The sequence below is a fragment of the Cervus canadensis genome, chromosome 6 (assembly GCF_019320065.1).
Source record: "Cervus canadensis isolate Bull #8, Minnesota chromosome 6, ASM1932006v1, whole genome shotgun sequence".
NCBI lineage: Eukaryota > Metazoa > Chordata > Mammalia > Artiodactyla > Cervidae > Cervus > Cervus canadensis.
This window is the reverse complement of record NC_057391.1, coordinates 48900409-48913174: the sequence shown is the minus strand read 5'-3', so window position 1 is coordinate 48913174 and position 12766 is coordinate 48900409. Positions and strand designations below refer to the sequence as shown.

At 44.9% G+C, this 12766-nt stretch overlaps 1 protein-coding gene across 2 annotated transcripts in view; it reads left to right on the top strand.

Moving 5' to 3' along the window:
• LOC122443556 (myocardial zonula adherens protein) overlaps window positions 1–12766 on the top strand; it is a 116274-nt gene that overhangs the window by 17605 nt on the left and 85903 nt on the right. For both annotated transcript variants that reach the window (XM_043471847.1, XM_043471848.1), the window contains exon 3: window positions 11186–11341. In XM_043471847.1, the coding sequence (XP_043327782.1) occupies window positions 11186–11341 (156 nt within the window). The remainder of the gene's footprint in view (window positions 1–11185; window positions 11342–12766) is intronic.

Below are 12766 nucleotides of genomic sequence, written 5' to 3'. Positions count from 1 at the left end.
TTCCCCTTGACTGTCAAACCTAGTGGCCCTTCACGTGGGCCCTTCAGTGGTTCTTCACGTTTCTCCCCTGTCCCCTGGAGAAGTCATTCTCCTTTCTGAAATTGCCCATCCTGCATCTCCTCCCTCTTGGGCTGTGTCTGCTGCATCTTTTCGGATATTATTATGTCTTCCTCCGAGCATCCCTCTGCCAATACACCTGGGCCTGGTTTCCTCTCTCTGCATAGACCTCACCTCAGAGAACTCCTCTTTAGTGATGATACCCACCTCATATGTCAACCTTGCTCTCTCAAGCCCTGTCCTACTGGTGGCCATGCCAGTGTTCAGTGTTCTTTACAAGGTGTTTCTTTTATATATAAAATAAAGATATTTTATTGCTGTTTTACCATTATTTTTGTATTTAAAAATATGAAATCCAGTCTATGGCCATACCACCCGAACGTGCCTGATCTGGTCTAAAAGTATGAAATCTGAGTCATTTGTGTGCACAGATATGGGTGGCTCAGTGGTAAAGAATCTGCCTGACAGTGTAGGAGACGTGGATTCGATCCCTGAGTCAGGAAGATCCCTTGAAGTAGGAAATGGCAACTCCAGTATTCTTGCCTGGGAAATCCCACGGACAGAAGAGCCTGGTGGGCTACAGTCTATAGGGTCACAAAGAATCAGATGTGACCGAGCACCCATACACATCCCATTTTATAGTTGAGGAAACTGAAGCATAAAGAGAATAAGTAACTTGCCTGAAGTGATACAGCCCTAGTCTATGGGATCTCAAGGAGTCAGACACAACTAAACATGCACACAGATAACCAGGAAGTGCTCGGCTTGATTGGAACATAGGTAACTCAGAAAATGTTCTGACCCATGCAGATGGGTGCATCCCACGCATCTCACGTGCCCATTTCCTGATGACCAGTGAGAACGAGCGTCTTTTCTGTTATTTGTTCCTCATATGTATCCCCTTCAGAGCCAAGTACTTCGAAGGGACTGATGGTGTCATCTTGGAAATGAGGCAGAGATATTAAGGGCACCATGAGGAGGGTGTGCGGGTTCGAGGGGAGGGAAGGGAGAGGCAGTTCTCTGCACCCAATTCCCGGTACCTCTGGGAGTCTGACACCCCCTTCCCTTCTCTCTTCCTTCTCTTTCGAGTCCAACCTTTCCTTTTCCAGGATAATTCATTTTTACTAGAACCTTCTTCCTCACATAACCTACCTGATTAAGTCCTGGTTTTGGCCCTCTGACATAAAATGGCAAATGACGACAAAGGGTAGAAGATGATGAGTTGATGCCTCTCCTTTTATTTCAATATTTATGTGTTTACCTGGCTGCACCAGGTAAATAGTTGCAGGATCTTCGGTCTTCACTCTTTAGTTGCAACATGTGGGCTCTTAGTTATAGCATGTGGGATCAAACCCAGGCCCCCTGCATTGGGGGTGCAGAGTCTTAGCCACTGGACCACCAGGGAAGTCCCTTCTCCTTTGAAATAAAATAGCTATATTTGATTATTGTAAGAAAATAAATGCCAAAATATCAGTAGTGTGCATTGGTTTGCTTGTTGGTTCCATTGTTGTACTGCTGGTTGGACTGCAGGACTCAGATCCTGTCAGCCAATTCCTCTTGCATGACCACTCAGCCCATTTAAAATCCACTTAGTACTAACTCCTCCTTTTTTCCTGGTTGGTCTGCCCTCACCAGACAGGTTTACTTATCATCTCCCAACCCCATGACATCTGCTTCCTCCTCAGAATCCTTTCTAAGTCTCTAGCCTGTGCCTGGAGCCTCTCCCCAGCCATCTCTCAGTTTATCCAAGTCTTCTCATCCTCAAAGGCCTGCTTCCTGAAACCCTCCTGCCTGCCTGCGCTTGGGTGATTATTCCCTCTCTTGAGCATCAGGACACCCAGGCAGCCCTCTCCTTTAGCACCTAGCCATCTGCTGCTAAGTACTTCACATATGTACACATACATATTCTTGCCAAGTCTGGATAAAACATGTACATATGTGTGTGTGTGTGTGTGTGTGTGTGTGTATGTTAGTCGCTCAGTCGTGTCCAACTCTTTGTGATTCTCATGGACTGTAGCCCTCCAGGCTCCTCTATATACATGGGATTTCCCAGGCAAGGATACTGAAATGGGTAGCCATTCCCTTCTCCAGGGGATATCCCAACCCAGGGATTGAACCCAAGTCTCCTGCATTGCAGGCAGATCCTTTCCCGTCTGAGCCACCAGGGAAGCCCTATGCACATATATACACACACATAAAATGTGCAGTCTTTTAATTTTGTCTCCCAGACCCTAGATCTCCACCTTGCATGTAGTTGGTGCTTAGTGAGTGACTGGATTATGGTGATTCAGTTTTGTGTTAGTTTCCTTGGGCTGCCATAAAACGTACCGCAAACTGGGGGGGTGGGGGGGGGTTGGGCGGCTTAAACAACAGAAATCTATAGTGTCACAGTTTTGGAGAGTAGAAGTCCACGATCAAGGTGTCAGCAGGGCCGTGCTGTCTCTGAGAGCTCCAGGGAGGCAGCCATCCTTGGCTTTTTCAGCTTTTGGAGGCTCTTGGCAATCCTTGGCTATGGCAGCATCACTCCAGCTTTACCTGATGTTCTCCTGTGTGTATGTGTCTCTGGATCCAAATTTTCCTCTTTTTACAAGGGCACTAGTCATGTTGGGTTAGCTTTTACTCTAATGACCTCTTATTAACTTGTCCCTGTCCCCAAATAAAGTCCAGTTCTGAGGTTCTGGGGAGAAAGACTCCAACATCTATCTGCAGAACACAGTTCAACCCATGATAAGTTTCTTTGTGAAATATTATCACCTTACATTGTATTAACAACTTGGGTGAATGAGCGATGGACTTTTATTTACATATTAAAAGTCGTTAATTATAGGGGAGAGGAAATGCTGATTAGTTTGTAGACACACATTTCATGTTGAGGAATTGATGACATGTTTACTAAATTGTTGAACAGTAAAGTTGGTAGTGAATAATTTTGAAATTTAACCCCTGTCATTTTCAAAGAACTTTGTGAATGTATACATATATATTCCTATCCAAATCTGTATGCAGTATACTTTTATAGAGACATAGACACACACACACACACAAATAAGAGACCAAACCAACACCAGCTATTACACCTTTATCACGTTGTATCAGGGTCTCACTATATAGTTGAATTTTAGAGAATACTGTCTGAGATCTGCTGATTCTGAGTCTGTGCAGTGGTGAAGTTTTTCCCAATTTACTAAGTCGCTTGAAGTGGATAATATTTTGAACAGCTAATATCGCACTGTCATAGATGTCCTTGGAATGACTTATGTTTCTAAAGAAGCTGTTTTTCTGTAGACCTTGGAGAACCCTGACTGAGAGAGAGCAGATATATGTGTATGTATGAAAAGTCGGGGGCTTTCATAGTCCAGTAAAATGGTTAAAAGGAAGCCGTCACCATTTGGTTTTATAGTGTTCTAAGTCTTGATAGTCTTCAAAGCCCCGGATGACTAAGCCTGCTGAGTTCTTGTCCTTGGTGTGACTGTTTATACAATATCCCGGGCTGTTGCCAGGTGAGGGAGTACACTGCCGCGATTCAGATGCGGCTGGGGCCTCCCTGGCGATAGTGTGTAGGACTCTCTGTGCCTCTCAGAGATAGCAGCCCCTGGAAGGGCAGAGAGGCCTGGCTTCTGGTCCTGGCTGCCTGACCACTCAAGGTCATGGGCAGGCCACTCAAGTCATCTCCAGGGGCCTCAATTTCCTCTTCTAGCAAGTGGAAATGTTAGCCTGGAGCCAGCATTTTCCTAAATTTCTTTAGTTCTGGGACTCTCTATTCAAATAAATGTGTATGACAGTGCCCTCTGTAGAACAGTGAAGGTGCAGTGACTGGTTTAATATGAGGCCGGGGCTCATTGGCCGCCCCAGCAGTGTGCCCCACCCCCACCTCATCCGACGCTGAGGAGAGATGGGAGACTCTGTACAAAACTGCTGACGCAACTCTTGCCTTTTCCTAACTTCCCGAGACTTTGTGTTTCTTTCCTCATGCGGAGAAACCAAGGCCAGTTCAAGCATGAGCATGTCGTTGTCAGAGTGAATCTGATGACTGCGATGGAACAGCAAAAAGAAGCCAGAGGAGAAACGTGGACAGACAGGCAGAAGCACCCAGATGGACATGGAAAATCTAGAAGGAAATCAGATACTCAGAAATCTAAAGCCACCACCACAAGCAATAGAATCTGTCAGTATCTGTTAGTATGCCCAGCAGTGCACCAGATGACTTACATATGTTATGCCGTGTCTTCCTTGAAACAAGCTTCTGAAATTGATGGTATTATCCCCATTTTACCATTCAGGACCTTGAAGTAAGTCACTTGCACAGGCCACACAGCTAGTAACGCTTTGCAGTTCTTACTCAGGTCTGTGCCCTGGTGAGTCGTCATGGTGACGTCAACTTGCATGCTTCCTCCTACCAGGAAGGACTGGTATCAGTCAAGGTAACTTACCTAAGGTGTGTACTGTACCACTGGGTTCCAGAAAAGAACTGACCTCCCGCCTCCCCCCAGATACTCTTCTCTTTTTTCTGGAGTTTTTAGGCCCAAGCAGCTATTGTCTGCTTAGAATGGAGTATTATCTTTGAGAAGTTACTCTTATAAGGATACTATTAGAACTACATTTTCTTGTGAGATTTTTTTTTTCTTTTTGAGCTGCGCCAGGTCTTAGTTGTGGCATGTGAACTCTTCCTTGTGACATGAGGGCTCTAGTTCTCTGCGTGCATGTGTGCTAATTCGCTTCAGTTGTGTCCAACTCTGTGCGACCCTATGGACTGTAGCATACCAAGGTCCTCTGTCCATGGGATTCTCCAGGCAAGAATACTGGAGTGGGTTGCCATGCCCTTCTCCAGGGGATCTTTCTAACCCAGGGATCAAACCTGGCTCCTGCATTGGAAACCTTAGCCACTTGGACCCCCAGGGAAGTCCCTCTTGTGTGATTTCTGCTTGACTAGAAATTTTCTTTTGCTTCTCATCTTTAAGCATTCAAAGTGATCTTTTTCCAACCATAAGTTTATGTAGGAAGTGGTCGCTATTCATTCTTGTGAGATAGTTAAAAATAACAAACATCTTAGTTACTCAAAGGTCTCCATTTGTCTGAGGGGACAAGCCTGCCCATCCCCTCTATTCCAGAGGAAATAGTCCTAGTCCTCTTTCAGACTGTGGAAGAGCCCCAGAGGCTCAGTTATAGCATCCATTTTTGTTATAATCAGGCTAAACAATGTCAAGCATGAATAATGAGCAGGAACCATAATTTGCTATAATGGGCACACAGGTCAGACCACATTCCTGAAAGTGATCGCCTCTGCCTGCAGGATGGATCCAGTGCCCAGACACTCAGCACTTAGAGTCCCCAGGTCATCTCTTGCCTTCTGGCTGGAAGAAGTGTTAGTTGCTCAGTTGTGTCTGACTCTGCAACCCCATGGACTATAGCTCGCCAGGCTCCTCTGTCCCTGGGATTCTCCAGGCAAGAATATTGGAGTGGGTTACCATTCCCTTCTCTAAGGGATTTCCCCAACTCGGGGACTGAACCCAGGTCTCCTGCATTGCAGGCAGATTCTTGTCCGTCTGAGCCACCAGGGAAGCCCTCTGGCTGGAAGAAGTACAAAACCAAAAGTTTTGAAAATGGCTTCTAGTTTTCAAGTCACTCAATTCATAGTTCAGGCCGTCGAAGTCATACTGGCAGCCAGACATGTGAGCAGCTGTCTATCCTGGCCTCTGGGGTCAGGGGCTGGCTGTGGCAGTCTACCAGCATTCGTTTGGATTTATGGTAGGCTGTGTTTCTGGTATTGTTTATTCTCTGAGACCCCTTCTATTTTTTAATTAATTAATTTTTTAATTGAAGGATAATTGCTTTACAGAATTTTGTTGTTTTCTGTCAAACCTCAGCATGAATCAGCCACAGGTATACGTATATCCCCTCCCTTCTGAACCTCCCTCCCATCTCCCTCCCCATCCCACCCCTCTAGGCTGATACAGAGACCCAGTTTGAGTTTCCTGAGCCGTACATCAAATTCCCGCTGGCTATCTATTTTACATATGGTAATGTAAGTTTCCCTGGTACTCTTTCCATACATCTCACCCTCTCCTCGCCTCTCCCCATGTCCAAAAGTCTGTTCTTTATGTCTGAGACTGCTTCTTGACCCTGGGATGTTTTTCTTTTGTAGAGTCAGTGTCTTGGATGGCCACGTACTCCAAACATCCTGGCACAGGCACAGCTCCAACTGTTCTCTCTTTCTTCTTGCCTTCGAACTGTGCTTATTGAGCATCTACTTATGCTGAGCACTGAGGATCTAGCAGTGACTACAACAGATAGAGCCACTGTCTCTGTAGATAACCTCTGCAGAGGTGATCTCATTGTAAGATCTTATATTCTGAGTTAGGGTTTAGAAAATATGGTCATCTGTCACTGAATTTATACCCCTGCTTTCCAATAGCAATAAAACCTCTACAGCAGGACTTTAGGCTGAGTTACTTTTCTATCGTTTTTCTTTTCTAAGGCACTTGCTGCCAAGTATCTTTAGGGAAAACAGCCAGAGCATGAGCCTGTAAGTAAGTTGTAAGTCACGCAAACATCCCAGGGAACAGTTTCATTGAGAGAGTCTCTGTATGGTTTACTGATGATGCCTGTCCTGAATTCTGTTGCTTTGCACAGAGGGACTTGGTATGCTCTTTCAGTTGATTACATCCTTTCCCCTTCTTTGGCAAAAACTTTTTTGTTCTGTGCCTTTATTAGGGCTTTTGTTTTCATGGCAATTTTATCTGCAGTTGTTTTATGTCCAGGAAGCTTTTAGTAGGCCCGGGTACATTTTTTAAAATTTGATTTTTTAAAAATACTGAGCAGCATTGTAAAGAAGTTGAAAAAGCTTTTAATTATGGAGAATTTCAAACATAAACAAAAGGAGACTGAATTGTGTAATGAATATTGGAGCCTTCACCCAGCTGACAGCCCTCAATCCGTGGTCAGTCTCGCCCTATCTCCACCGCCGTCCGCTTCCTCCACCCTGTGTCCCAGATGTCATAAATAGTTTAAGTATATTTCTCTGAGAGATAAAGATTATCTCTTAATATAATCACAATGCTGTTATCATGCCTAAAAATTAATATTTATCTTATGGGGAGATTATTTTAAAGGACATGGGAGGAGAAAAATTTAGCTATAAACACAGTGCCAAACATGTCAAATCTTTTTACTTTTTTTTTCTGGGTTTTCTAGTTTTTGACCAAAACCATGCTGACGTTTTGTAAAAGTAATAGAAGTCGCAGCTACTTTACAGCTTTTTCTGGATATAGATTTTATGCTTGGGGCAAATATCACCCCCTACCCCCACCCTGTGGCTTCAGCTTAGAGGAACAAAGGATTTCTCTTCAGGGGACCAACTTTACATACTCTGGGTAATTCCCCAGAACCTCTTCCAACTTTCAAAGCTTCTTATTCGTTCAGCAAGTATTTATTGAGAACTCATTAGGTGTCCATCACTGTTAGATGCTGGGGATTATGGTGAAAAAGAATTCAGATAAGACCCTAGGCTTCTTAGAGCTTTGATTTGGTAGGGAAACGGGCCTTACGTATCTCGTGATGCTAACAGTCACTCCATCATGGTTGTGGTAAGTGTTGTAGTGACCTGTCTGTGAAGAGTTGGTGAAGATGACCTTGAAAGAAGAACATTTCAGCCCAACAGTGGCTCTGCAGTGAGAGGGAATAGTCTGTGCAAATGCCTGAGGCACGAAGGAGGTTGGCTGATAAAGGAACAGAAAAGAGGCCCTGAGGCTGGAATGAAGTGGGGGACTGTAGGGAGATGGATCCTGGGAGGCTGGAGAAGAGCCTCCTATCCCGGGCTCGCCTCCTCCCAGCGGCCCTGGATCTGAGCGCCTCCCTCTTGGCCCCCGTAACCCTGAGGTCTGGGGCCACATGAAGCTGTGAGCTCTACTTACTCTCCTCTAGGTTATCCTGAGGGTTTTGGTGGCTCAGATGGTAGGAATCTGCCTGCAGTGGAGGAGAGCCAGCTTTGATCCCTGGATCAGGAAGATCCCCTGCAGGAGGAAATGGCTACACATGCCAGTATTCTTGCCTGGAGAATCCCATGGACAGAGGAGCCCGATGGGCTACAGACCGTGGGGTCGCAAAGAGTCGGACATGACTGAGAGATTAACACACAAGCTATCCCGAAGGCTTTGTGGTTAAGGAAAGAGCCTAGATTTGGAAACACAAACAGGCACTTGAATACTGCCACCTTGGAAGAAATAGTAATATATACACAGTAGGGTTAATATGGGGATTAAAGAAAACATTGTATAGTAAAATGGCTAGCCAAAAAATATTTTCTTTCTTCGTAAACACCTCTTCCCCCTCCCCATCACAGCCCAGCAGCTCCTCAGGAGTCCGCTCCCTCTGGGGTAGTCCATGCTGATGGCCCTGCTCCTGTGTTGGGCCCTTCCCCGTGGGTCTCTTATTTAGATCCTGACTTTGTAATAATTTTTTAGTTGTCATTTTTTGAAAAAGTATTATTGAAGATGTGGAGTCTAACTTTCTAGATGTTTTACTCAAACACGCACTTGCAAAACAAAAAATAGAAATATGAAATGTACTATTTTTTACTTAACAGGTCTTTGATATCTTTCCATTTGTGTAACTTTCAGATCCACGACCTCTCGGGATGTGTTTCACAGACCATGTTGTCCCTGACTGGTCTGTATATATCTCCATCTGTGGTGGTCCCCATCTCCCCTCATGGGCAGGGAGACAAGCTCTCTTGATCTGGTCACCTGAGCGTTTTCCTGTAGGCCAGTCCACCTGTGAAAACCTTTGCTTTTCAGAAACAAGTTTTCCCAAAGCCTTAGGCCAGCATCAGCTTGTTTTTCAGGAACTGGGTGGAGCTGGTGACTGAAAGATCTTGCTTTTGTTTCCTGGTACGTGGGAGTTTCATTAGAGCTTTTCCTCTTCCTGATTATATGTGTAGTAAAGCTGGGATATCTAATCCGAGCTTCTCACTCCTCTGAGTGCCATTTAACCCCCTACTCACCTAAACTTAGGTATCAACATTAAGAGTTGCCTCAGTGCTTGTGGGAGCCAGGTATGAGGGGCTCTAGTGAAAGCATTTTCCAGAAGCAATGCAAGTGTCCCACCCCTCATATTTTATCTCTTAACAAGTTTGTACAGAAGAGTGGGAAGCAATGGATGTTTTGTTATTTTTTAAGATTAATTTTAAAACTTTTGCCTGTGCTGAGTCTTCATTGTTGCACGTGGGCTTTTTCTAGTTGCAGTGAGCCAGGGCTACTCTTTATTGCGGTGTGTGGGCTTCTCACTGAGATGGCTTCTCTTGTGGAACACAGGTTCTAGCTGCGTGGGCTTCGGTAGTTGCAGCACATGGGCTCAGTACTTGTGGGGCATAGGCCTAGTTACTCCGTGGCATGTAGAATCTTCCGGGACCAGGGATCAAACCTGTGTCGCTTGCATTGGCAGGCGAATTCTTAATCACTGGACCACCAGGGAAGCCCTTCTTATTAATTATTTTTCAAAAAGTCACATTGTAAGCGAATGATACATGAAGTTATAAAGAAAAAAAATCAAATTTCATTCTGACCTTCAGCATCCCTGCTCCTCCCCACCATCCCCTCCTTAGAGGTCATTACCAGTACCAGTGAAGTTGCTCAGTCGTGTCCAACTCTTTGCGACCCCATGGACTGTAGCTTATCAGGTTCCTCCATCCATGGAGTTTTCCAGGCAAGAGTACTGGAGTGGGTTGCCATTTCCTTCTCCAGAGGATCTTCCTGACCCAGGGATCGAACCCAGGTCTCCCACGTTGCAGGCAGACACTTTAACGTCTGAGCCACCAGGGAAACCCCAGCTTAGAGATCATTAATGATTAATAATTTGGTAACGTTTACAAGCTTTGATTGGATCAAAGGTGGGATCATAAAGGACTTACTATTCTGCCACAAATGAATGATTTTAACATGCACATTGTAGTTTTATATGTCAAAGATGTTTTGCAAGTGCATAGAAAGAATTTATGCAAAGGTGGTTTAAAAATTAGTGCAAGAGCAAAGTTACCGTTATGAAACTCAGCCTTCTGTCCTGTGACATCGTCAGCCCCAAGGAAGATTAGTTGTAGGCTGGTTTTTCTCTGCCTTCTTTAAGTTGTCTTTAAGTTGTTCTTGTCCCATCTCTTCCATGTTGTGATGGCCTACTCTGTCCCTCTACATCCAACAAAGCCTATGGGGAGGTGTCCTTAGTATCAGACAGAACTGGGCTTGAACCTAGGTGTGTGACCATGAACAAGAGACGAGACTTGACCTCTCTGAACTTAAGTTCTCTCTGCTATAAAGTGGAAAGGACAGTCATTGTGTTGTGGTGTGGCTGTGGAGATTAAATGTGTGAGGAACATGTCTAGCTTAGAGAAGGTGCTCAATAAATCTTAGTTTCTCTTGGCCACGTCTCCCCCTTCCCAAATGTATTTGCACTTCAGCAATGATGGGAGTTGTAACTGAGAGAGCCAAGGAGCAGAGGATTCTTTCGGAGTGATGTCATGCTGCCTCTGCCTGACTTTTCAGAAGTATTTCATGAATAGTCACAACAGGGGACCCCACCTCCCTTCCTCAGAACTGGCTCCAGGGTCAGCTCTAACGTCAGAGGACAATCTGGCTGCCAGATGGCTGTCAGCGTTCTTCCCCCCCCACATATCTCAACCTCCTGCATTTCAGGCCACACAGTTAGTGATGACGATGAAGTCAGACAGAGGAACCAGCATAAAAACAGCTTTACCAAGAATGTGAGGTTTCAGACACTCACTCTTGCTATCAGGGATGGTATAAGTCCATTAGGCACCTTTCTCAGAAGGCGCCTTTGTCAAAAAGGCACCTTCTCTGGGAAGATGGGTTCCTGTAGAGGTGCTGCTTGATAAAGGGACAGAGCTTTGGTGGAAATTAGGGCAAGGTGCTGGTCTTCCAGGGGAAAGATAGGCACAGGCCAGTTATGACTTGGTGAGTAGAGACCAGGTTGGATTTCTACTGGCAATGCCGCCTCTCTCCCATTGCCAGGCATCTCAGTGCTGGGCCCAACCTCCATGACCATGTTCAGTGGGCCCATGATGACAGCTGCCTCTACAAAGCCTAGAGTCATCATTCTCTTCTCTTTTCCTCCCCTCTTTCAGCATCGTGACCTGAGCAATGGAGAAGCAACCAGGAAACTTCCTCAGGGTGTTGTCTATGGTGTGGTACGAAGATCAGATCAAAACCAGCAGAAAGAAATGGTGGTGTATGGGTGGACCACCAATCAGCTGAAAGAAGAGATGAACTACATCAAAGACGTGAGTAGTTTAAGGATTTTTTTTTCTGTTTTATAGTCTTGTTGTAGCATGTAAGAGGGTTGAGTTGGAAGCTCTGATATGAACGTAATAAGTCATTTTGAAATAATTCTAAACATTGTCATTTTGGATGTAAAAACCACTACAGATCTTCATGGTGATGTGAAAAGTGTTAGTCACTCAGTTGTGTCCGACTCTTTGCGACCCAATGGATTGTAGCCTTCCAGGCTCTTCTGTTCACGAGATTTCCCAGGCAAGAATGTGAGAGTGGGTTGCCATTTCCTTCTCCAGGGGAACTTCCCGACCAGGGATTGAACCCAGGTCTCCCGCATTGCAGGCAGATTCTTTACCGTCTGAGCCACCAGGGGAGCACACATGTAATTTTGCAGTGAGGTATAGAATGAAGTTCTATATGTTACTAAGTAAGGAGACTCAGTAGACCAAATAGCTTTTTTCTTCCATGTATGATAAGGAGGCTCTTAGGTAGTTTTGCTTATTATATTGGACACTCCTAATATAAGAGTTTGGACAGTTGTATAAATTTGGATGCTTTTGGCTACAGGTAGCAGAAAAGCCAACTCTAAAAGGAAATTTTTCTCATGTGGGGATAAGTCTAGGGATAGGTGCACTCCAGGCAGGGCTCTCCAAGCACCAGTTCTACTTCTGAGATTCCCTTGGTTCTTTCCTCCTTCAGCCTCAGGCTTACAGCATCATCTGAATATATGATGGTGTCTGGAGAAGGAAAAGGAGACAATCATCTCTGGTTACCCTTTAGAGACTGTCATCAGACTTGCACTTTTGTCTCATTGGCGAGGACCCAGGTCACATGCCCATTCCCAAATCCATCACTGGCAAGGGGAATGGGCCTTGCAAATTGGTTTGATGCTTCAGGCCAATCAGTTGGGTTGAAACAGATGCTGGGAAGTCAACCACAATAGACATTGTCCAACCCAGGTCAATTAATACCATTTCTTTGTAATTAATATTACATTTCTTTTAAAGTGTACATTCTTTGGAGAACTTTTGAAAAATATAAAGATGTATGAAGAAGAAAACAAAATCACCCATAATTCTACAATTCAACCAGAACAGTTGTTAACATTTTGGAGTATTTCCTTGTAACCTTTTCTTTTCTTTTTATCTATCTATCATCTATCTTTCTTTCCTTCCTTCCTTCCTTCCTTCTATCCATCCATCATCTCCATTCCTTCTTGGTCTACCCAGTGTCTCCCTAGATTGAATAGTGCCTTTGTTGTCAAACCGGAGTGATTAGATAGAGAGGATATGAGCTGTCTCAGACACTGGCCTGTGGACTAGAAAGTACTCGTGAGAAGCAGGGGCAGCATGGGCAATGGAGTCCCCATGGATCTTGGTTCAAGGTCCAGCTCTTTGACCCAGCCAAACTTTTGCCCTATCTGAGCTTCAGTT